Raw genomic sequence first — 26,890 nt, 5'->3', positions numbered from 1 at the left:
AAAAACAAATAATATTTTTGCAATATGATAACAGGAGAAATATATCTGCTATAATACTTATACCTGTCAATTCTAAAAAAGTAATTTACTTGCATTTATTTTTATTTTTATTTTTTTGTATTTCTTGGATATTGTTAAAATGAAATTCTTCTCAAATCCTCAAAACAATCCATTGTAGCAATAAGCTCCTATAAAACTGCATGATGAGCAAACTGATCCTCTTTATCTCTATACTATATATAAAAGGCAAAGTTGACTGATTGACTCACTCATCAACAAAAACACTATTTCCCGTTTAGTTAAAAAGCTGAAATTTGTCAGCATTGTACACCTAGTATAAAAACGTATTAAAAGTATAAAAACCTAAATAAACCAAAATATCAAAAATACATTGACCGATTTGATTGGAATCTGGTGACATTAAAGAAAAAATAAAATTAATTGACCAAATTTTTTATTTGTCGATACATTTTTTATTTGTTGATGTTTACTAATATTATGCTAACGTAATGCTCTGCCCTAAACTTCGCTGAGAAGGCTTTATGCAAATAAAGGACAGAGCAGAAGTAGTTTATGAGCCACATGAACAGCAGCAGTGCTAGCCAGTAGGCTGGTCAGATGACTGAAGGAAGGTTGCTGTCCTGGACAGGGAAAAGAGATGTTATGATGTTATGTTTGCCTTATACAGTCAGGTGTTAAATGGAAGGAGAAATTTCAGAAAAGCTCAAGGAAGACATGGTTAGCAAGCATAAAGCTTGAGTGCTGGTGCCAGGCACTGTGACTCTGTTGCTTTGCTAGAAGCAAAAAGGGAGGGAGAGAGAAATAGATAGATAGACAGATAGGTAGGGAGATAGAACTTTATTTTCCCCAGGGGGAATTTGGCTTTTTACAGAATCTCTTTAAATAAATAAACACATAAAAAGGTAAATAAAGATAATTAAACAACACATACACACTTTGGTCTGAACACACAACAGAATGAGTATAAAGCATGAGAATTAAAAAGAAAGAAACATTTTGACTTGGCTGTCACAGTTTCACTGAGATATTACGCAGATGTAGTGCTGTTGGTATAAAGGAATCCCAGGGGTATTTCTTGATACATTTATGCTCTATAATTCACTGGCTGAAAGTATTCAGTGTTAGTGAGTCAGACAGAAGGTGGGCAGCTATGTTCATAATGGCACTCAGTTTAGTTTTAATTCTCTCCTTCGCTACTACCTCAATGTGGGTTCAGAGTGTGTCCCATAACTGAGCTTGCTCTTTTAATCAGTTTGTTGATTCAGTGGGCCTCTGTTTATGTGATGTTACCAGCCCAGCAAACCACAGAATAGAAAATCGCACTGGCCACCATGTGTTATAGAACATGTGATGGATGTCACTTCCCACACTAAAGGAATACATTCTCCTAGGGAAAAGGAGCCCGCTCTGCCCTTTCTTATTTAGCTCCTCTGTGTTCCAAGAGCACTCCAACCTGTCATTGATGCGGACCCCAAGCACTTCTAGGAGTGGACCACCTCTACTAAGCAGAGGCAGAAGTGACATCCTTTGATCCAAGACAAACCTGGATCCATAACAACAGTTTAAACTTACTGGGTCCTCCATAAGCTTCCCCATTGTAATATACATTCACATTTATGGACTTTGAAAGGGGACCCCCCCCACCACCGATGTCCAAACTTGTTTACATTTACATGCACGCCTGCTTACTTTGAATGGGGATGCCCCACCCCCATGCTATCCAAAATTCTTTACTTTTATATTTGCGTCCGCAGACTTTAAAGGGGGAACACATACAAGTTAAAAAAACACAAAAAGAAATAATTAAGTGAACAATGTAAACAAATCTAATCTTCTTCAACTTCTTTTGGCTGCTCCCGTTAGGAATTGCGACAGCGGATCATCTTCTTCCATATCTTTCTGTCCTCTGCATCTTGTTCTGTTACACCCATCACCTGCATGTCCTCTCTCACCACATCCATAAACCTTCACTTAGGACTTCCTCTTTTCCTCTTCCCTGACAGCTCTATCCTTAGCATCCTTCTCCCAATATACCCAACATCTCTCCTCTGCATGTGTCCAAACCAACACAATCTCGCCTCTCTGACTTTGTTTCCCAACCGTCCAACTTGAGCTGACCCTCTTACATACTCATTTCTTATCCTATCCATCCTTGTCACACCCAGTGCAAATCTTAGCATCTTTAACTCTGCCACTTCCAGCTCTGTCTCCTGCTTTCTTGCCAGTGCCACCGTCTCCAACCCATATAACATAGCTGGTCTCACTACCATCCTGTAGAACTTCCCTTTCACTCTTGCTGATACTTTTCTGTCACAAATTACTCCTGACACTCTTCTCCACCCATTCCACCCTGCCAGAACTCTCTTCTTCACCTCTCTTCCACAATCCTCATTACTCTGTACTGTTGACCCCAAGGATTTAAACTCATCCACCTTTGCCAACTCTACTCCCTGCATCCTCGCCATTCCACTGACCTCCCTCTCATTTACACACATGTATTCTGTCTTGTTCCTACTGACCTTCATTCTTCTCCTCTCTACAGCATATCTCCATCTCTCCAAGGTCTCCTCAACCTGCTCCCTACTATCGCTACAGATCACAATGTCATCAGCAAACATCATAGTCCACAGGGACTCCTGTCTAACCTCGTCTGTCAACCTATCCATCACCATTGCAAATAAGAAAGGGCTCAGAGCCGATCCCTGATGTAATCCCACCTCCACGTTTAATGCATCCGCCAATCCTACTGCTAACCTCACCACTGTCACACTTCCCTCGTACATATCCTGTACAACTCTTATGTACTTCTCTGCTACTCCCGACTTCCTCATACAATACCACAGCTCCTCTCAAGGCACTCTGTCATTTGCTTTCTCCAGGTCCACAACAACGCAATGCAACTCCTTCTGGCCTTCTCTAAACTTCTCCATCAACATCCACAGAGCAAACATTGCATCTGTGGTGCTTTTTCATGGCATGAAACCATACTGCTGCTCACTAATCATCACCTCACTTCTTAACCTAACTTCCACTACTCTTTCCCATAACTTCATGCTGTGGGTCATCAATTTTATTCACCTGTAGTTACTGCAGTCCTGCACATCCTCCTTATTCTTAAATATCGGCACCAGTACACTTCTTCTCCACTCCTCAAGCATCCCCTCACTTTCCAAGTTTCCATTAAACAATCTGGGTAAAAACTCCACCACCATCTCTCCTAAACACCTCCATGCTTCCATTGGTATGTCATCAGGACCAACGGCCTTTCCATTTTTCGTCCTCTTCATAGCTGTCCTGCACTTCCTGAGTCACTATCTCCACATCATCCAAACTCTTCTCTCTCTCGTTCTCTTTATTCATCAGCCTCTCAAAGTACTCTTTCCATCTCCTCAACACACTCTCCTCGCTTGTGAGTTCGTTTCCATCTTTATCCTTTATCACCCTAACCTGCTGCACATCTTTCCCAGCTTGGTCCCTCTGTCTAGCCAATAGGTACAGGTCCTTTTCTCCCTTCTTAGTGTCCAATCTCTCATACAACTCATCATATGCCTTTTCTTTAGCCTTCGCCACCTCCCTCTTCACCTTGTGCCTTATCTCCTTGTACTCTTGTCTACTTGCTGCATCTTTCTGACTATCCCACTTCTTCTTTGCCATCCTCTTCCTCTGTATACTCTCCTGTATTTCCTCATTCCACCACCAGGTTTCCTTTTCCTCCTTCCTCTTTCCAGATGTCATGCCAAGCACCCTTCTTGCTGTCACCCTTATTATATCTGCTGTAGTTTCCCAGCTGTCTGGTAACTCTTCACTGCCACCCAGTGCCTGTCTCACCTCCTCCCTAAACTCAACCTTGCAGTCTTCTTCCACCATTTGATCCTTGGCTCTGCCCTCACTCTCTTCCTCTTCTTGATCTCCAACATCATCCTACAGACCACCATCCTATGCTGCTTAACTTCACTTTCCCCTGCCACCACTTTGCAGTCTTCAATCTCCTTCAGATCAACTCTTCTGCATAGGATATATCTACCTGTGTGCATCTTCCTCCACTCTTGTACATAACCCTATGTTCCTCCCTCTTCTTAAAATACGTATTCACCACAGGCATGTCCATCCTTTTGGCAAAATCCACTATCCTCTGACCTTCTTCATTCCTCTCCTTGACACCATACCTACCCATCACCTCCTCGTCTTCACTGTTCCCTTCAAAAACATGCCCATTGAAATCCACTCCAATCACCACTTTCTGTCCCTTGGGTACACTGTTCATCACTTCATCCAACTCACTCCAAAAATCTTCTTTCTCACCCATTGCACACCCAATTTGCGGTGCATATGCACTAACAACATTCATCATCACACCTCAAATTTCCAGCTTCATAATCATTACTCTGCCTAAAACTCTTTCTACCTCCAAAACACTCTTGACATACTGTTCCTTCAGAATAACTCCTACCCCATTCTTCCTCTTATCCACACCATGATAGAATAATTTGTAAACAAATCTAATAATGATAATATTTACTCAAATTTAACATTATTCCTATTGATTACCCATTTCATTACACTTTCCTGTAAAATTGTGCTTACCGATGACCATCAACAAAAGCCAAATCTCTAGGAAAAGCAGGAATTCAACTAATGCAAAAATGTTTCACTCATGGAAAATTGTGTATAGCATTTTCAAGAGTAAGCAGCTCCAGTGTTCTAATATTATTATTTATTATTTGACTGATGCCTTTATCTAAGGCAACCTACAACATATAAAATACACTTGGTTATATTTCTTTGGTTTTTACAATTAGAACACAGCTGCTGGATTTGAACATACATCCTTAGGAGTTACACCCTTAGGACTATGCCACATGTTACAGCCTTATGCTAAAGCATTAATTTGCCAATTTATTAAATTTTAAAAAACAAATATCACATTGACAAAAGTATTCAGACCCTTTACTCAGAACTTAGTTAAAGCCCCTTTGGCCGCAATTAAAGCGTGGAGTCTTCTTGGGTCTGACACAACAAGTTTTACACACCTATATTTGAGGATTTAGAGCCATTCTTCACTGCAGATTGGATAAAGACCATCAGTGGACATCTAGCTTCAAGTCTCTTCAGAGACATCTGATTAGGTTCAAGTCCAGGTTCTGTCTGGGTCACTCAAGTATACTCACAGAGTTGCCCCTAAGCCACTCCAGAGTTGTCTTTGTTTTGTTCTGTTTAGCCCAGAGCAATCTGGAGCTGTTTTTTTGTAAGGATATCTCTATACTATGCTCCATTCAACTTTCCCTTGAGCCTAATTAATTTCACAGTCCCTACCTCTGAAAAACAGGTATACTGGTATAATGCTGCTACCACCATGCTTCACCACTGGAATGGTATTGCGCAGATGATAAGCAGTGCCTGGTTTGCTTCAGACATCCTACTTAGATGTGAGGCCAAACAGCTGGTTTCATCATTCCAGAGAATCTTTCTTTTAACAGTCTGAGAGTACTTTAAGTGCATTTTTATAAACTCCACATGGGCTTTCATGCCTCTTGAAAAAGGCTTCTGTCTGGCCACAAAGCCAAGATAGGTGCAGTGTTTCAGTGATCCTTGTCCGTCTGGAAGATTCTCTCATTTCCACACTGTAACTATAGAGCTCAGCTAGAGAGACCAACGGGTTCTTGGTTACGTTTCTTACTAAGGTACTACTTCCCTATATGCACAGTTTGGCCAGGCAGCCAGATCTAGGAAGACTTGTAGTTGTTCTAGTCACCTGTGGGGCCTTATATAGATAGCTATTGGCCTTTCCTAATCATATCCAATCAATTGAATTGACAAAAGGTGGACTGTAAACAAGGTGCAGAAACATCTTAATGATGATCAATAGAATGGGATGCACCAGAGTTAAATTTCAAGTGTTATAACAAAGGGTCTGAATACTTATACTAATGTGGTATTTCAGTTTTTTAACAAATTTGCACAAAATCCAAAATGCTCTTTTTGCTTAGTTAATGTTGCTTGAAAAGGGAAAAATGATTTTAGTGCAAAGCTGCAACATAACAAAATGCATGTAAAAAGTGAAGGGTCTGAATACTTTCTGAATGCACTGTATATACCTCACCACCACCTCCTGTCTCCCCCGCCTCCTGCTTATCATTTATCTAAGAGCGGCCTCACTGTGCACATCCAGGCTTTCTCTGACCATCAAAGGGTTTACAAGGATTCACTATCTGCAGTGAAGAACACACATTATGGCAGAATAATAGAAAATGGCCATAATAACCCAAGGGTTTTGTTCTCTGTAGTTAATAAGCTACTTCAACCTGCATCTTGCCCAATAACCTCCTCTAATGAAGTCTTTTCCTTCAACTTTTCCATAATAAAATTTTATTTAAAGATTTTAATAATTCATCTAACATAAATCCATTATCTGTTTATATCTTTCCCTGTCTTCCCACTCCATCCAGCTCTTTTTTGAAATTTTCTCCAGTCACACATGCATATGTTAAGGACCTGCTTTGTAAGATGAGGCCCACTACATGTGTACTGGACCTCATCCCCCCATGGCTCTCATGCCATAATCCTAACAGTTACAACAGTAACAAATATATCCCTTGAAAATGGCTTTGTGCCAGCCACTTTTAAAACTACTTCTGTAACGCCTCTGTTAAAAAAGTCTGGTCTTATCTATTTGCTGACAGTCTTAACAATTTTCAGCCTATTTCTCACTTGCCTTTACTGTCAAAAGTTCTTGAGTGTGTTGTGGCCTCCCAACTCACCAATTACTTAACTTCTAATAATTTGATGGAACCCTTTCAGTCTGGTTTCAGGGCAGAGCACAGCTGTCACCAGATGCTTGACATAGAGGTTACTACAGTTTTATTTACTGTAGTAAGAAAACCTGAACATGTGGAGAAACATCCATGTAGTCAAGGGCAATTCTGCAAAAACAGTAACTCAAACCCAGTCTTCAAGAGCTGTGAAGCAAGGGCACCATGATGCTCTTCTTATACTCTCTCTAAACTTAAATATGAGTGTTACCCAGAATGTTATTTTTTTTGCTAGAATGTTATTGTAGTATGGTTTTAACATACTGATAGAACAACTATTGACTGTGTTTTGGTCTCTGGTTCAAAGTGATGAATCCATGTTTAGCCTGCAATAACAAACTATGAGGAAAAGATTTCTCCCTCTACTTTATAATGGGAGGGCAAATCTAAACACACCTCTTTCTTCACAGTTTTGTATTGAATAGGCTTCATAAAGCTCTTTCTGCATTTTGAGAAAGTTGCAGACATTTTTTGTAAGTTTCTCTTGACAAATAAAAAATGTCTTTTGATCAACCGTTGTATATCTCATAAAAAGTGTCCTTTTTTAGCCTTGGACAGTGATATGTCAGCTCCTTTTGAAAACGTCATTTTTGAGTATTACTGGAGAATCAGCCTTATCTACAGGACAGCTGCTACAACACACTGACAAAGAACAAATCTCCCTGTCAAAGAGATTACATTTCACTTAATGTTTCATGCATTATTCCACTACCAGTTGTTTGCCCCAGCAATTCCCTAGACATATTCACAGATGGGAATGAATTGCATTTGGTCCATCTGTCCCCACTGCTATAAAATGTATGGGTAGTCTGGACTTTGCTGCCATATGGCACCAAGCCACACAGAGAGGTAGCAAGCCTAACTGCCATTTCATGGGTTTATTAATGATGTTTGACGGAGAGGTTAACTTGAGCGCAGCAGTGTATTAAAACTCTAGAATCTTGGGCATTTAAATTAACAGCTTGCTGCTCTAGCCAAATGTGTCAGAATAATTTGAAATAGCAACAAAATATAAATGAAACCAATAAAAATGTCTAATGTACATGAAGATTTACAATGTTTTTCCAAAAGGCAATAAAACTGTAACTGAGTATGTGGCTTTACAAGATATACTGGCATTCATCTAACAGCATCAATATGAAGTCCTACAAAAGTGTAGGCGAAAAATAAGACTCAGCCTTGGATTACTGCCATGATTACATGGATTTGAATAATTCTGTTTAGTGCTAAATCTGATTGATGTCACTGAATCTTGAGAAAATCTGACTCCGCAGATCTTCATACAGTACACTGTGCTCATAACTGCTCCATTAGAAATACAAAATACTTTATTTTTATGTACTATTTTAGTCACTTTTTAAAATATTATTGACAATGTAAAATTATTTAGCTTTTAGTATTATGTATTACATACAAAATTATATTAGGTAACCAGTTTAACAGTTCAAGTAGGGGTTTAAATCTTATTTCTGACTTACTATGATACTCTGCACAAATTACTTATCCCTTTTCTTCAGAATACTGAAAAAAACCTGTAAGACATGTTCATGTCTTTGGCAATGAAAGTTTCTATATGACATAAACTTTATTAATGGTGAGTAGTAAAAATGGCCTAAGAACAGAAATATCAAGAGATAAACACAATCTCCTTTTACAATATTCGTAGAAGAAATGTTCAGGTACTTAAATATACTTGTATGAGTTATAGTTTATACTGTAAACCAGGTCATTTGACCTTTCTGGATAAGAAATCACGAATCATAAAAATATTGCCGTTGTATAAAAAATCACACTGAAAAACTTTTAAATAAGAAAGGGCAGCATCGGGAGTGTTTAGTGATGCTGACTGACTACCATGGTAGTTTGAATTCCTGGTCCAGTTACCTTCTGTTTCAATGGTCTCTCCATGTCTTTTCTCCAGGTACTCTTGCTTCCTGACACATTTTAAAGATGTGCATGTTAGGCTAACCCTAAAGTATTGGTCTGTGTATGTACTCTGCAGTGGAATAGTACCCCCAGTCAGCTACTGTTCTGGGTTGTAATGCTTGCCAGGAACAGGTATGGCTCCACACAACCCTATAAATGGGGAAAAGGATTAAACAAGTACATGAATGAATGAATGAATGAATGAAGCCATTGCAATTACATATGACTACACTATCAGAGACATAGATAGATAGATAGATAGATAGATAGATAGATAGATAGATAGATAGATAGATAGATAGATAGATAGATAGAGAAACTATAAAAAGGATCATCTTGTGATATTAAATATCAATTATGGTGGAAACATTAAATAGGAATACATTCAATAACAATTTTAGTGTAATCTACATGCTAAAAAAATGACATGCTAATTGTGCTAATTCTTTTTAAATCTTAATGAAGAGAATGGATGTGAAAATTGCAGGTTTACCACTGTAGGCAACAATAATGAACTGATTTCTGTACTTGTGCAGTCCAACAGAATGTCGCAGGGATATGTATCTTTGCAGAAGTTAGCTAAGTGAAAAATTCAAAAGAATTTGCAGGGAATACATAGAAACAGAGTCTGACTGATATAAGATTCATCTGCCAGAAACCCACTTAATGATGTACTTCTAAGAATATTGTATTATACATGTATTGTTATACTTGAGATATCTACTGTAGCTAATCTAGTGTTATGCTGCTTAATAGTGCACTTTATGCTTCAGATTTGTTTGAATCACAAAGTATCCCAGCCTCTTCCTAATTTGTGGCACTCTAGAAATGCAATAAACCACATGGTCTGGCCTTGAATATGCAAAAGGTCTAAATTATTTTTCCTACAAGTATATTATTGGTCGTCAAGGTGAGCATATTTGATCACATTTTTCGCAGTTGCTAAGTAAAGACCTTTAAAACCTGTGTTTTTTACTTTGAAAACTCTTCTGTAATTTTCTCTCTCTGTAATTTCTACAGAGGAGAGAAAGGTTGGGAATGTTTTAGGATTATCTGTTTTGCTATATTAATCTTACCTGAAATGTAATCTGATCTTCATTGAAGTCCTACTAACAGATAAAGACAATCTAAGTTAACTAATAATAATACATGCAGTATTGTAATTTTGAATGTGTTTAGGACATTTCCATCCAATGTTCACGATCTAAATGTGCAAACCCCTTTTAAGACAATAATATAATTTAGATGCTTAAATCCATATGAAGTCAAATAGATGAGACATTGTGAGGCAGTTCCATATAAAAAAAAAACACGAAGGCTGGCTGTTATCATCAATCTATTTGTCTTTACCATATAAAAAAAATGCTCATTTTGCTAAAAAGGGTTATAGAATTTTTTTTTAAGTTTTACGCCTTCATGCAGCAGCAATCAATTAAATGATATATGAATGAAGACAACTCAGCATCACTGCTACTTTTGGCTGGGGTAATTTTTGATAAATCTCATTGCTTGATTAAATTGTGAAGTATTGCAGGAAGAAGCAGACTGTATGGGCAATGGCAAAGAATTTGCAGGTCATTCATGTATATGGCTAATGTCAGTGAAAATGAGTCTACACTAAGGAAAAAAATAATTACAAGTACTATGAACAGCTGGATACCAGTAAAGAAAGCAATTATTTCCAAAAAAACTTTCCTTGTTTTAATAGAGGCCATTTTGGATGATCTTAAATTTGATTGGAAGAAAATTACACGGATACAAAGAACGAAAGTGGAACATTTTTAACAACAAAATCATGTTTAGTAAAAAGAAAAGCTATATTACAGTAAAGCATCCTCATCCTAGTCATGCCAATATACCTGTTTTTGCACTGAACAATAAAAGAATGTAGGCAGCATGATACTAATAAATACTCTTGAACTGACAAATCAATCTATGAAACACTCATGCATACACACATACTCAAACTAACAAACATTTAAAGATGACAATTAAGTTGCAGACCTTTAACATACAAACGAAAATGAGAGTATTCAAATACACACAGTGCATATGGGGTTGTGTAGACACAGATCTGTAAGAGTGCCAGTGCTGACTCCTGTCCACCGTTGAATGGACATGTAAGCATCTGGACCATGGAGTAATGGAAGAAGGTAGCCAGGTCTCATGAGTCACGTTTTCTTTTAGACCATGTGGCTGGCTGGGTGCGTGTGCGTCATTTAACTGAGGAAGAGATGGCAGCAGGAAGCAGTATGCGAAGAAGGCTAGCTGGCTGAGGCAGTGTGATACTCTGGGCAACATTCTGCTGGGAAAACTTAAGTCCTAGCATTCATGTGAATGTTACTTTGACACGTACCACCTACCTAAAGACTGTCAGGGACCATGTGCATCCTTTTATGGCAAAGGTATTTTCTCATAGCAGTGGCCTCTTTCAGCAGGACAATGGTTTGAGGAACACGACAATGAGTTAAATGTGTTGGTTTGGCCTCCAAATTCTCCAGATCTCAATCTGATCGAGCATCTGTGGGATGTGCAGAAAAAACAAGTCTGATCCTTGGAGGCCCCGCCTTGCAACTTACAGGACATAAAAGATCTGCTGCTAATGTCTTAGTACCAGATACCACAGGATACCTTCAGAGGCCTTGTGGAGTCTGTGGCTCAATGAGTCCTACACAGTATTAAGCAGGTGGTTTTAATTTTGTGGCTGATCAGTGTATATACATGCTTTACATAGTTATCTCTCTATTATAAAAAAAAATCCTGGCAGAGAAAGACTAGGAAGATGATGTAGAACATGAGACTCTTGCAAGACATGTCCTACTTACAACCAATATCAAATAAGACGACGGGCAGCTGTTGTGTTGTGTAAAGGCTTTGAGCACACACAGATCCAGGGCTCTCAGTGTATATAAAGTGTATAAGGACAATACATTACAGATTAAACGTCGACAACTAAGCGAAGAAGAAAGAGCAGCGCAAAGAAAAGAGACTCAAAAGCGTAGGAGAGAAAAAAATGCAAAAAATAATGTAGGTGCAAATTCAGAAAATAAGGTAATCAGCCCAGAACAAGTGGAATTGAAAAAAAGCAGGTCCAATTGGGCTCAGAATTAAAAGACAAAGAGTAAAAGGCAAAGCAGAACTTCATAAAGACGTTCAAAAACGTTGGCGCGATACACATGCAGAGCAGGTTAGAGATTATGAAAGCAGTGGAATTTGAAAGTCTCAAAAAAAACGTTGGCGCGATACAAATGCAGAGTTAAAGAATAAAGAATATGAAAGCAGGAAAATCAGAATGTATCAAAAAAAAAAAGTGAAGATCGAAGTAGTGCAAACAAACGGAAATTATTACTCGAAAAAAGGGAAAATAATAACCACGGACCAGATGTCACTGAAAAAAAAGTAGGACAAAGCAAGGTCAGAAAGAGAAGACAAAGAGTAGAAAGCAAAGTAAAACGTCATAAAGAGGTTAAAAAACAAGGGGGCCAAACACATGCAGAGCAGGTTACAGATAATGAAAACAGTGGAATTAAAAAGACAAAAAAAAACGTAGGCATGAAACACATGCAGAGCAAGATACAGAATATGAAAGCAGAAAAAAATGCGTGTCAAAACAAAGAAAGTAAACATCGCATTAGCGCAAACAAAAAAAAATTACTACTCGGATAAATAACGAAAAGGTGAATAGAGATCGAATATATGGACATAGGTTATATGTCAGAAGTATGTAAATATAGTAAGGCTTTGAAGTTTAAGTCAGAGAATTTCAAAAACGGGGTCTACCTCACATGCATTTATTGGTTACATCATTTTGTTTGTGCTGAAATTCCAAACAGAGAAACCTATCCTGAATTATAGTACAAAGTTATTAAACACATGTCTCACGGACCTCATTTAAAAGATTCAGCATGTTGGGACTCGAAAGATTCCAAATATAGTTTTTATCGAAGTTCTGAAATAAAAGTGAAACTAATGAAATAGCAACAATTCAAAGAAAAAAAAAATGTTAAAAGTGTGTATCCTGAAAACCAAACATGGGGATTGGCGAGCAAAGCGAGCAGGGGGTGAAGCCCCCTAGTATTCAAATACGTTAAACAAATGCTGGCATAATAAAGGCAACTTTTACGGATTATGTAAATAGTACCACTGCACACTTGTTTAATTATATATATACTCAGCAAAAAAAGAAACGTCCTCTGACTTTCAACTGTTTTTACTTTTAGTAAACTTAATGTGTAAATATTTGTATGAACACTAAAAGAATCAACACCATAAGACATAAACTAAAAATGTTTCACGATGTGTCCCTGAATGAAGGGAGGCTCAAAATCAAAAGTACCAGTCAGTATCTGGTGTGGCCACCAGTTGCTTAAAGTACTGCAGTGCATCTCCTCCTCATGGACTGGACCAGATTTGTCAGTTCTTGCTGTGAGATGTTACCCCACTCTTCCACCAAGGCACCTGCAAGTTTCTGGACATTTCTGGGGAATGGCCCTAGCCATCGATCCAAATCGATCCCGCTCCAGGGTACAGGCCTCGGTGTAACGCTCATTCCTTCGACGATAAACAAGAATCTGTCCATCACCCCTGGTGAGACAAAACCGTGACTCATCAGTGAAGAGCACTTTTTGCCACTCCTGTCTGGTCCAGCGAAGGTGGGTTTGTGCCCATAGGCGGCGTTGTTGCTGGTGATGTCTGGTAAGGACCTGCCTTACAACAGGCCTACAAGCCCTCAGTCCAGCCTCTCTCAGCCTATTGCGGACAGTCTGAGCACTGATGGAGGGATTGTGTGTTCCTGGTGTGACTCGGGAAGTTGTTGTGGCCATCCTGTACCTGTCACGCAGGTGTGATATTTGGATGTACCGATCCTGTGCAGGTGTTGTTACACGTGGTCTTCCACTGCGAGGATAATCAGCTGTCCTTCCTGTCTCACTGTAGCGCTGTCTTAGGCGTCTCACAGTGCGGACATGGCAATTTATTGCCCTAGCCACATCAGCAGTCCTCATGCCTCCCTGCAGCATGCCTAATGCACGTTCACACAGATGAGCAGAGACCCTGGGCATCTTTCTTTGGGTGTTTTTCACAGTCGGTAGACAAGTCTCTTTAGTGTCCTGCGTTTTTAGAACTATGACCTTAAATGCCTACTTTCTGTAAGCTGTTAAGGTCTTAACGACCATTCCACAGGTGCATGTTAATTAATTGATTATGGTTAATTGAACATGCATGGAAAACATTGTTTAAACCCTTTACAATGAAGATGAAGATCTGTAAAGTTATTTGGATTTTTAAAACATTATTGTTGAAATACACAGTCCTGAAAAAGGGACGTTTCTTTATTTGCTGAGTATATAATGCTATATATACATATATACAGTATGTCATTGTTGACTGCTTTTGATAAAAAAAACAGATAAATATCTCTGTAGAATATACATTCAACATGTCCTAGAAATATGCAGCACATCAATTAGAACAGTGGATGTATGAATTATATTGACAGTAAACCCAACTTGATCTGTTCTAACCTTCTGGCCTACACAACTTTACCCACTTTTGTATATTTTACTTCTGGGATTACTGTAACTAATTGCTCTGCATATTTTTAAGAAGGTAACATGTAATAACAGTTTGATAATTTCAAACATGCCTCTCTGATGCAGGACTTTTTTTGGTAATTCTGGGACATGATATTATCAGAGCAGCTACATACTGTATTTACAGTATATGTTTTTGTGTGTGGCTCAACAAGCTGTCTGTTTTGCCTTGTTTGACTTACCTATTATTCTGCTATCCTCTGGCACTTATATAATTAGCAAAATCACTTCTGGTGGTTCTTACCTCAGCACCAGTTGTTGAGCTTGCTTTCATGTACTTTTAAAAATGTGCAGGTGGCTGTGTGTTTAGTTGACGGGTAGCAGTTAGATGAAAAGGAGCTGTTTGCAAAGCAAGCTGTCAAGACTTCTGCAAATTTGGAAGGAAAAATAACAATGCCAGCAGCAGTGTTTTACAAGTGATTCTTGTTTTGCTTGTTATTATAGCTAGGGCTTCTGGTCATGCAATATTTTCTGCTATTTTGTTCTTTTGTTTCCTCACAGAAGTCAGTTAGTTGGTGTTCAAGTCGAGCAGTCATATGGCTGCTTAAGTAAAGCAATATGATGCAGATTAGGTTCCCATTTTCAGGCAGTTGATAGAAATGTGTTTTGTTTATTTGTTTTTTAACATCTTTGATGGAGAGGTTCCCTATTGGTCTTCCAAGTGATCTTACAACACTTGGTTTTGAAGCGCCATAATTTGGTAATTTGCTGTTACTTATGAATAGATAGGCCTTTTTTGGGGCTGTTTGTTGTGTTACAGGCTGCTGGTTTTGAATGTAGATGTTTGTATTTTAAAAATAGGATATAACTAACAAAGTGTACACAAGAAAAAAAGAAATATACATGTGCATGTTATTTATGATTTTATATTGAGCTATGTTTCTGATATCTGAGTTGACTCAGATCCCTCTCTGATTCCCTTTTTTGCTTCAGTTTTATCATTTCAAACAGTAATATAACATTTTTTATATTATATATATATTATTATATATTATATTATAACTGTTAATTATCATTTATTTGCTGAATTATTACCTATGCATAATTATGTATCATTACCATATGCTTATGTGTATAATGGGTATCATTACAGATTAATACTGTGCAAGCTAGGGAATAATTATGAGAAATATTAGCTTACCTATAATGATGTTCCTGTTACACAGTAAGTATATGCAATCAATATCCAGAGATTATCCCTGAAAATATATAAGAATTAGAGAGACGTAAAATTAAATGTTACCAATAGGAATTCAAGTAATTTACAAAAAAAGAAAACATATAATTACATTTTAACAACAGTATTTTGAAAAGAAATAAACAATTGTTATCGAATTTACCATTATAATTATTATTTTTATAAATATATAGCCTGATGATGTGTAATAGTATGATAAAGACGAATGCATACAAAGTTTAACTTATGGAACACAGTTACATAGAGACAAATATGCTTTGAAACTTTTTTATGAATGGAGATTAAATCATAAACAAATAAATTTGTCCGAATTTAAAACTGTGGAAGGCAAAACTTAACTGCACTAAGTACAGTATATCATAAGTACAGTAATCCCTCGTTTATCGCGGGAGATAGGTTCCAAGGCCGGCCGCAATAACTGAATTTCCACGAAGTAGGGACACCATATTTATTTAATAATTTAACGTGTATTTGGACATTTTTAAACCTTCCCTGTACTGTTTACAACCCAGCCTTTACTCTATTAATAACAGGGACAACTGTTAAGCAATATGAAATCGGTAGATAAGTTTACAGTTACTGTATAGCGAAGTACACGTACCTCATGGCATGACGTGATGATGGTGATAAATATGCTGTGCAGTAAAAATGATGACGATGAAAGTGATGATGACTTTTACTGCACAGCTGATAAATGTATTTTACGTCTCTTCAGACGGCGGTGCCATTTCCTGGGGCACCTCTTCCACGGTTTCCGAAGGTGTATCCGTAGTAGTAGTAGGAACTGGCTCTTTTTTGCGAGGATGCAAAAACATTGTGATTGGCAGCTGCTGCCGCGTCTTCTTTTTCTGGTTGAAGAGCAGCTTGTAGGCGGTCATGACGTCGTCGACCTTGTTGCAAAATTGGACCGATCGAACCATATCGTCATCCCATTCCTGTGACCGCTCTTGCAGATCCTTAGCCAGTCTGCAGCCACTGCCGCGAACGTTCTCCCTTCCTTCAACATATTCAGAAGTTTCACCTTCTCAGCGATCGTCATCATTCTTCCTTGGCGTTTAGGCTCAGCACCAGCCTTGGAAGAAGGAGCACGTTTGGGAGCCATTGCAAGGGGTGAAAATTGAAGCGAAGTTCAACACAAAGAAACCACAAAAAAATCACACACAGTACAGTGTAAAGTAAACCTCTCGGCGAAAGTTTAAGGCGAAATGGCTGCGACAGAGAGACAAGGGAAGGTGCTGTGGGATCTGGGCATTAGTCAAAGAACCAATCATGGGCCTGATTAGAAAGCGGGAAGCTGTGATTTGTCGTCTCCCTCCCATGTACCAATCGCAGCCCGTGTTACAACGCACTTAGTCACCAAACTTGTTTTGTTGTTCTTAGACTAGGAAATACTACTACTATATTTAAAAACCCGCAAAGTCGTGAATCCGTGAAAAATGAACCGCGAAGTAGCGAGGGATTACTGTATTTTGAAAAATGCTGCCATCTAGAGGAAGACCAATTGTGCAGCAGTGCATCTATCTATCTATCTATCTATCTATCTATCTATCTATCTATCTATCTATCTATCTATCTATCACATTACAGTGCAGTTAATATTACAATAAAATATGAATTGATTGGTGTACATATTGATTAGTGGTGTAAGAAGTGTCAATTTATAATTATAATATTACATCTTTAATGACAAAGATTTAAAATATAACAGCAGAGTCCAGAATCCTCATGATTTTAAATTAAACAGTGAAATACATAGTCATCTATATGAAATTAATTATTGCTGGATTCTGTTTTCAGGTCTTGAGAATTATGTAATGACAAGTATATTTTATGTAAATGCACAACTGGTTTATCTTGCTCACTTTGGAGAATTTCATGTGTCACAAGAAGCACTCACCATTAATAAATAGGTCTGTACGGCAGAGCACATTAAAGCCTTTCATAAATGTAAAAATCTATGGCAGTTTCCTAAATGTAAAATCACATCAATGATAACATTTACACATACATGACATCAATTTCAAGACATTATCAAAAATCAAGGGTCTATTTCTCGCCCCTTCATAACTCATGCCTCTGACATTCTACAAATTACACATTATTCCTTATTATTCCTTATAGTGTTGCATCTGTCATCAGATATTGACTCTTAGGCAAACTTAAAATACCACTCTTTGTGGCACATCCAGCAGATAAAATACCATGAACATGAATGTAAATGTTCTCAGCAAAGTTTTTTGGATTAGTTTCTTTTTGGAAGGCACAAAAGTTAATCAGAGCTGGGAGGATTTCCTATTGCTTTTGTGTTAAATGTAAAAAGGCTACCGTGTCCATTAGGGCTGCAATGATTAGTCGATATTATCGATGACGTCGACTACAAAAAATCGTCGATGCAGATTTTTTATTGTCGACGCGTCATAAACAGAACCTTTAATAGAGGCTCCAGTCACAAAGAACCACACTGGTTTTTGTAACTGCAATGCACTACATGAACGTCTGGGGACAGTATCGTTTGTTATTGTTTGTCAAGACTTCACACAGTCCTACCAACGAAGAACAACGTCTGAGGAGAAGAAGAATGTAGAGGAAAATAAACATGGTTGCAATGGCAAGTCGGATAGAGGAGGGGTAAGGAGATGGAAAAAAATGCAGATTATGTAAAGCGGAGCTTTCTTTTCACGGCAGCACCATCACGATGCATGAGCATCTGAAATGAAAGTATCATGTGATGCCGCCGTCTCTTGAGAATTTATGCTGGCGCTGTTAGTTAGTTAGTTAGTTAGTTAGGGTCAGATCGGGAGGGGAGGGAGAGTGTGAACGAGACTGAGAAAATAAAAGTAAAAAAGCTAACTTTTACAAGTAATAAATTTACACCCGATCTGTTCGTTTTCAAATAATATTGCATTATTGTGATGATGTTTTCTGATTAGTACTATTCAGGTCATACAATGATTTCTTCAAAATGTCACATATATTTGTCTCTTTCTTTTTTCCCCGCCCCAGTGCTGAGCTTATTAAGTGTTAGCAGCAACATGCAGGTGGCCGGTTGCTTGTGCTATAACAAGTTGACAAGGTGATCAAAGCACATGTACTGTACAAGGCATGTACGTGGTTCACTAAGAAAAGAACAGCGTTCATGGTACAACTTGCAGAGGAACATTCTTTCCTCTGCATGTCCTGGAGTCCTGTGCAGATTGGGCATGATCGGGGGAAAAAAAAACGCGGTCATTGAATACAACCGCAAGAAGGTACGCGAATGAATATGAATAATATTGCATCTGTGCCACAATGTTTTCTGAAATGTACTATAAGGTCATAAGTGAATAATTCCAAATATCATATATACCTATGTCTCTGTTTTTTTTGTCAGTGTGGCTTTGACATCACGGGCCTTAAGGCGCATACTAATTCAGCGTAAGCAGGAAAACTCAATAAAACTGAATAAAAAAAATCAACTGATAATGAGATACGAATAAGGCAGCTTTGCCAGCGTTTGTGTGTCAGCTTTTATCCATCCAGATCAAAGAATTTCCAGTTCGATTGTCTCAAAACACCATTCACATCTACAGTTATTCCCAGTTTCAGATTAAAAAGTAACAGCATCAGATCCCGGGTTGGCAGTAGTATGTATCATGATCGTGACTGACAGAATAAAAGTGAAAAAAAAAAATGGTAACTTTTACAAGTGCTATACATTTAATACTGTGGCTGTTACAGATGCAAACCAAATGTATGTGTTTATTGTATAATATTAACAATATTAGGAACTCACTACTCAAAATGGTAAATATATGAGGCAGCCAGGATCAAACCAGGGGACTCTTGATTATAAGTCAGCAATTCCTACCGCTGCACCACGGAAGTTATTGAATCATCCTTGAACCTTTTGTGAAAGTGTTTACTTGATCTTTGCACTTCAGGCTTTACACATTATATAGTTTATGCCTACATTTTGTCATTTATTACTAAAATATGAAAAATGTTTCAGTTTTAATGATGTATTTTTTGATTAAGTTAAATGCACTTTTTTTGTTTAAAGACTACGTGCACTTTAGTTTGTATTGTTTAATGTATTTCTTTTTTATTGTGATGGTCACACTTCATACAAAAACATCTGATTATTTTCAAATTCATATGTTTCACTGGTTATTTTAATTTGATCATTATTAATTTTAATCGTGTTAATGCAGAGACATCAGGGTGACATTCACAGGTTGACAGACGTGAGCAGATGAGGTAAGACATGCACTGGAGCCCAGAACAGGATGTGCAACCAGGTCGCAGGCATCAAAATAGTCAGGCATGAAATAATCATGACTATTCAACTAATCAAAAAATAAATTGAACAATTAGTTGACTACCAAAATAATCATTAGTTGCAGCCCTAATGTCCATAACACACCAACTAAACCCTGGTATACATAGATATATTTTGATTTGATTCACAGAATGCAATTTATACAGAATGAATAACCTGAAAATTATTATTCATCGATTTTCTTTATAATTATTTTTTTATTTGAACTCTGAGGAAGGCTTTAAATACAGGGTGAGTCAAAATTATGTTAACAGTAATGGTACTGCTATGTATACACTTATATACAATTTTTCTGGACAATTTATGTGCCACATATGGAACATATGTTGAACATGATTGCGAAAAGGTTGAGAGACATGCCTGTAAATCATCTTGCACATATGAAGTATGATTTGTAAATAAATTGTTTCCACCATTCAAATGTTAACATAATTTTGACTCGCCCTGTAATATCACAAAAACAAAATACATAGCTTACATAAAAAAAATGCAGAATGCACATTTTTAAAACCTCATTGGTGAGAAAAAAATTACAAAAACTTTCCATAACACATAACTGACAAGAAAGCAAGGAAGTATGACCTATTCTACTATGTAAAGAATGTGTGTGCTTATAATAAAATTAAACAATGTATTAAATAACATAACATGTGAGTATTTGCACATATTCATCTTACTCATTAATTTGCACAAATAAACAATAAATCACTTAGAACATGCGTATTTGCGAAAGACTGCAATGATGACATGAGTTCCTTTCAATCTGTAAGATGAGTAAAAGAAAATAAACATTTCTGTGATGCAGTTTTTAAAATTCTAACGCACAGTTGCCATGCCCATATATTTAATATTATGAATGATTTTATCAGCTGATGGTTCTTAACTCCAGACTTAAATTAATTTTAAGTTAATCACACTTTTAAACAGATTTTGCTTTGATCATATTATGCTTCCATAACAGATTACAAAAACAAAGCACAAATTATTCACATGGTGAACCTTCCTTAGGATTTATTCCTCATTATGCATCTTGTAGTCTTGTACTGTAATGGATATTAATTATTCATATTCTCGTAAGCTGCATGTCATGCCATCAAAATTTCTTGCAACTTCCTATGTCCATAATCTATTCAGTAAGGCATTAACAGTGATTTTTTTTTTAAATCATTTTGGGTCAGATGAAGTAAGACGAACTAACCATAGATTTCACAGCTTGGAAAGAAGTATGGTTAAAATGTAACAGCATGTTCACTTGTGATGACTGCAGTAAGAACACTATCACTGAACAACTTTCTAGTACATACAGTAGTACTAGGGGGCTTTGCCCCCTGCTCACTTCGCTTGACAGCCCCCAGGCCTGCGCTACGCGCTAGCCTCTTTGCTGTTCTGCCACACGCATATGGGGATGCGGATGTACAATTTAAAGAGATTTTTATTTTCATGGGAATTGTTACATATGCATAATAGAACTATTTTACATTACAGCGAGTAATAAACCGTACAAAATGGTAAAATGTAATAATTTGAAAGTAAAATATGTTTCATGTTGCGTTAGTTATTCGTTGAGTAATATGATTTCATTCTGTTTGGCTTTGAAATTAACACACAAATACTTTTTAAACTTACACTTTTTTTATTGAAAAACTTCAGTAAAAACAATTTCTTGAATTAAAATTTCGTCAATATCGCATTGAATTTTGATTCTGTGTTTGGACTTGCATTGTGACAATGCATTGTATAATTGCCTGTGACTGAATTTTGTTTCTTTCTCTTTATTAAATAAAATTACTTTTTTGAAAGTTTGGCTCTGAGATTTGTTAATTGTCTTTGCAAAAGTTATTCTAAAAGGAAACTGTTAACATATTAATGCAAATGGCATACCAAGATCTCCTTTGTTGTCTAATGTTGTCCACGGAAGATTTACTACATTACCTTCCTTGGATAAATCCTTCTTTCTACATTAATTTGTGCGGTGGAAGATATTGTAAGTTGATGTTTTCATGTTCTGCACGATCACCACCAACTGATTCAGCATAGTTTGTTTATTTATACGCATTTAACCAATTCGCTGTGTAACCGATTAATATTGTTGGCGTTAATTCATTTGTTTTTCTGGGCTAGGATTGCCCATGTACTCTGTTGATGACCCTTTATGATGAAATTCTTATATATATATATATATATATATATATATATATATATATATATATATATATATATATATATATATATATATATATATATATATATACCCTCTTACAAGAAATTAATTTTAAATCTCCAAAAATCACACCATCTTTGCTGTCCTCACTGGGCAGGGGTATGCCTATGTTCACTACAATGTTGAAGCAAGGCTTTCACTACAGTGAAGCAAGGCTGAGGTGAAAATCTGATGCCATTTGACAATTTGTGAACAAGACTGAAGTGCAGTTCTCATATAATTAATTGTACTCCACTATGCTGTGGGTTTTCTAATGTGCATTGTACTGTTCTCTAGCAGTCATCTGGAGATTATTTACAGATGTCAGCAGTTATGTCTGAAGGGTATTGCCACTATTACCCAGTAGCCCTCCATAAGCAAACTTCTTATGTCTTGCCTTCTGACACACTGCTTCATTGGCTCAGATAAAGGCATTGTGCATATTCCCATGCCACTTGCTACCATATCCATACAAGTCGTTACAGTTTGCAAATCCTGTACATTTCACACACAAAACCATTATGGCAAGTTTGACAATAGGTTGGCAATAGGTTTAAGAGAATGAATTGACATCAGCTGCAGTTCAGTGATTTAACTTAATTTTTAAGTGTTAGGATCTTGAGGTGGTGGACAGATACCCAAATATAGAATTTAATCGCTATTCTTCAAAGTAGGTTTTCTTTATATCAGCCATACTAAATATACACACACTCCTGAAACATATCATGCCCATAATTTCTGTCCTTCCCCTGTCTTTCTTCCTGCTTCTCTAAAAAAAGTAGCAGTACAGAAACATTATCATAAAGAGCATAAATTATAAATTATCAATGAACTTAATTGAAGAGTGTTATAGTGTACAAGAATGGATTTAATTAAAACTTAATCCAATTCAATGTCCAAACAGTATTCTAAGGGATCCATTATGGTCCACACCCAAATCCAAACTCACACTTTACAATTTCCAATTTCAAATTATCCAAGCATGCGTATCTTTGGATACAATTGTCAAAAGACAATTGTGCAATCTTTACACAATGACCAGGCATTTGAATTCATAACATAATAGTGTAATTATAGTAAATAGTAACCATTGAATGACCTTTTTGCTGTAGTTTTAAATTTTTCATTTACGTATTAAGTGATTATAACATATCATGAATGAAATATTTGAACTTACAGTAGACATGTACTATCATACATAGAAGTTGTGTAAACTAATAAAGGTAAGGTGAAAAAAAAGCTACAAACACATATTGTAGGGTAGATGACATGAGTTTATAAATTGATGGCCTTACTTAAAGGATTATTTGGTTTTTCAGAGCTAGTCTTTTTTCAAGAGCACAACTGAATTATACATATAATCTGATACCAACTGAAATTACTAAAGCTCCACTTTTGTTCTTTGACTGGTGAGTACAATGGAAGCTGGAAGGCCTACATTGGTCACTGCATTTTGGAAACTTTATTATTCTGCTTTTTTATTTTTACATTACATTTATTTTTAAAACTGAGATTATTTAACACAACACTGTACATTCTGTCAAGCTTCCAAAATAATGCCTGCATAGGGATAGGGTATACAAATTAGTTTCTTCTTACCTGTCTAATGAAGTATTTGACAGTCAATTGTTTTTGTTGTTCTTCACCAGATTCTCTTTTCTAAGTTTTGTGTCCATTATTTGGTCTTGTTACTCAGAGAGTCCAGATACAGCATGAGTTTTGACTGCTTCCTCTTTACTTCATCAGCTGTTATTCCTGCATTGGTAATAGACTCTCATTATCCCATGATCCCATTGCTTAATAGGCAAAAAATAGTATACTTAATAAAATGTTGATTCTGTGGATCTGCTGTAATTGAGGGATAATATAACATGTTGCGTTCTTTTTCTGTTGGGTCAAAGCACCACTTGATTGAGGTAAACATCTTCGTAAGAACGTGTTTCCTAAAAAAAATTATTCTTTCCATGATAAAAGTTCTTCCTGGGATTTTTTTTTTAAGCAGCATGCTTTATAAATGTCTTGAAATGACTTGTTTCTCATAGTCTTTTTCATAACATAAGTCTAGCTAATATAAATAAGGGTTCTCTTTATTATGAAATACATGAATACCATAAGGTAAAAAAATAAATAAAACAGACCCAAAGAAAAAGTCACCATTGCCTTTTTTCTCTTTTTCATTCATGCTCCTAAAAAAGAAGCAGTTCATAATACAACCTGCTCAGCAGGGAAAATGTATGTATATATCATTGGTTCTACACACTTAAATTTATTCAATCTCTCATCTTTAGATGTGTTATCCAAAAAATCACATTGCCTTGAAAAATCATCATCAGATACAAGTCCTGCCAGGATTGTTATTTTTCATTAAGTAATTGGTGTAGCGGTATTCAGAATACAACTTTAGCATTTCTTTCCAAAAAGATAAACACAGAGTTGGTTCTAGTTATCGTAGCTTCAGCTTTACAATTTCGTCCTAGTGGGCAGTTAAAAGCTTCACAGTATTCAGTACAAGCCCTGCAACAGACTGGTATCCTATCCAAGGTTTGTTCTTGCCTTTCACCTGATACAGCCAGAGTAGGTTCTGGACTCCAACAACCCTACAATGGAAAAAGATAGTTAATAGATGAAATTTAACAGATGATGAAGTCAGCTCTATATGTTTGTTTTTTACTCTCTGATTATTTACATTTATTATTCCATCCCGCTTTCTCTCACCAATTTTTTGATTCTGTTGTCTTGATTTCAATAAATACAAGTTTACATTTACCCGTTGACCTTAATAATAATTCTTTATATTGGTACTTTCAAGTAATCATAAATATAAAACTATTTTGTTGGCTAACAAAGCATTCATACTCTATAATAACACATACATACTCACATACAAAACCTATAGCCAGTATACACACCCTTTCAAAAAAAACATTTTTAAGTAAATCAAATGTTAGCTTTATATGTTTTGTTAGGTTGATATTTGTATTGATACAGTATGTGAACTTTCTTATGAAAAATCCTAGCCGTCAGATAAGATGTAAATGGACATTCTGTTGTCGGTCTGTCTGTGTCTGGGGGTACGCTTTTCACAATGGCGCCCAACGTGGGGGCCTCTGTCTGTTCCAAGACGGGGACCCCAAAACAAATATTTTGTGAACGGCCCGGAGCAGCAGGCACCCCCGCACACGTTTCGAGGGTGCGAAGTGCTCACGGCCCCGAGAAGACGAGAAATCCCACAGACCGCCACTAGAAAGCGGTCGGATTTCTACCTGGTGCGGCGATGCATCAACGGGTGTTGCAGGGGTGCAGCAGGTTACTGTGTGGGTGCTGCCAGCGAAGTCTTCCGGGACGGCGTGACGTATATGAAGACCATGCCGAGGCAGGCGACTCGGTCAGAAGGGATCCGGGACATAAGCTCTCTGCTTGCCGACAGCCAGCCCGGGAGGGCTGATTGTGTTTGTTATTCAGCAGGCAGGGGCTGCCCGGGTCCATACGGATGGCAAATGCATGCCAAACTGTGGCGCTTTGTGGACACGACAGCGGTGATGAGAGCCGCCATGGAGGAGACGCTGCAACACGAACAGCCAGAATGGCATCACACCAGGAGGAGAGGAGTGAAGATGGCCGCGGACCGGAAGTTTCTCCCTGAGACAGGCACGGGATTGGACGGTATATCTTGTGTGCCCGCCAATGACTGTATAGAGGCGGGACCAAGGAATGTCCATCTCGTGCCAAGGAGAGACCCGATTGGGCTAGAGGAGCCTCACAGAAAGCAGTCGGCCTAAATGACTGACAACCAGGTAGGTCAGTCGTCGACTGACTTTCTGTGCTTGTGTATGATGCAGGTGCTAGGTGCCATCCGTGTTGAACTGCAGAAACTGAAGGAGATGAAGGGCGCGTTAGTGACGTCAGAACGGCGCAATGCTGGAGTCTTTAGATGGACTGGTACCACGGAGACGGTGAGTAGAGCCGACTCCGTACAGCATAAAGGAGAACCCACCAAACTCGGCCATGATCAAAATAAACGGTATCAAGTAGGGGGTTCTCCGACACTGCATGCGACAGTGAGTTCTGTGTGCGAGGGGAGGGGAGAGACAGCGAGAGGGTTGGCAGGACGCGGGCTGATGAGTGCCCTGGGTCCTAGCACCCTATGCCCCAAGCCTGCAACAGGCTCACATCGCTCTATAGGGAAGCAAACCGGACAGGGTCTGTACCTTTCTCATAGGCAGACTCAAACCGTTATAGCGTCCCAGAATAAAAGGGGGATTACCAGGAAGACCCTAGACCTCGGCACTTCCGCCACACCAGGAAGTGCTGGGGGGGAAGAGAAATCAGGGACACCCAGAGTGCTTCTAGGGAGACAGCCGGCACTTCCGCCACACTGGGGCGTGTCAGTGGGAGATTGCCGGGAACACACCTGGAGCACATCCGGGTGCTTATTTAAAGGGGCCGCCTCCCTGCAGAAGGGACAAGAGTCGGGTGGAAGAGTGACAAGGTCTTTGGAGGAGGCAAGAGGCGGCCTGAAGAAGAGAAGAAGAGAGAGAAAAGGCATTGGATTGGCCTGGACTGAGGGGTATTGGGGATTGGTGAGCACGGAACTGTGAAAAAACAATGAAAAATAAAAGTGTGCTTGGTGACATGAGCGTGTCAGCCTGTCTGTGTCTGGGGCAATGTCCACAGCATCTTAAATATTTCGAAAGGCGACATGTTTCCCAAGAGTCAGTTGGGGATAACTTGTGCAGTTAATGGACTAAATTGTATTATAATGGTCTTTTGAGATACTGCCTTCAAAATCACCAGTAAATGTATGCCGAGATAAATTAGTAATTATTT

At 37.8% G+C, this 26,890-nt stretch overlaps 1 protein-coding gene across 18 annotated transcripts in view; it reads right to left on the bottom strand.

The window, feature by feature from the left end:
- Positions 1 to 15,487: 15,487 nt before the first annotated feature.
- The window catches only part of jakmip3 (Janus kinase and microtubule interacting protein 3), a 124,174-nt gene continuing 112,771 nt past the window's right edge, over positions 15,488 to 26,890 (bottom strand). For 10 of the 18 annotated variants that reach the window (XM_039770312.1, XM_039770321.1, XM_039770350.1 and 7 more), the window contains one exon: positions 23,984 to 24,660. In XM_039770312.1, the coding sequence (XP_039626246.1) occupies positions 24,451 to 24,660 (210 nt within the window). In that variant the 3' untranslated portion in view covers positions 23,984 to 24,450. Of the gene's footprint in view, positions 15,547 to 23,662; positions 24,661 to 26,890 lie in introns of those variants that run through there. The other 8 variants (XM_039770376.1, XM_039770383.1, XM_039770391.1 and 5 more) reach the window with 2 other exon arrangements.

Source organism: Polypterus senegalus, chromosome 1 (genome assembly GCF_016835505.1).
Source record: "Polypterus senegalus isolate Bchr_013 chromosome 1, ASM1683550v1, whole genome shotgun sequence".
Classification (NCBI taxonomy): Eukaryota; Metazoa; Chordata; class Cladistia; order Polypteriformes; family Polypteridae; genus Polypterus; species Polypterus senegalus.
The sequence above is the reverse complement of the archived record's forward strand: the minus strand, read 5'-3'. Positions and strand labels throughout refer to the sequence as shown.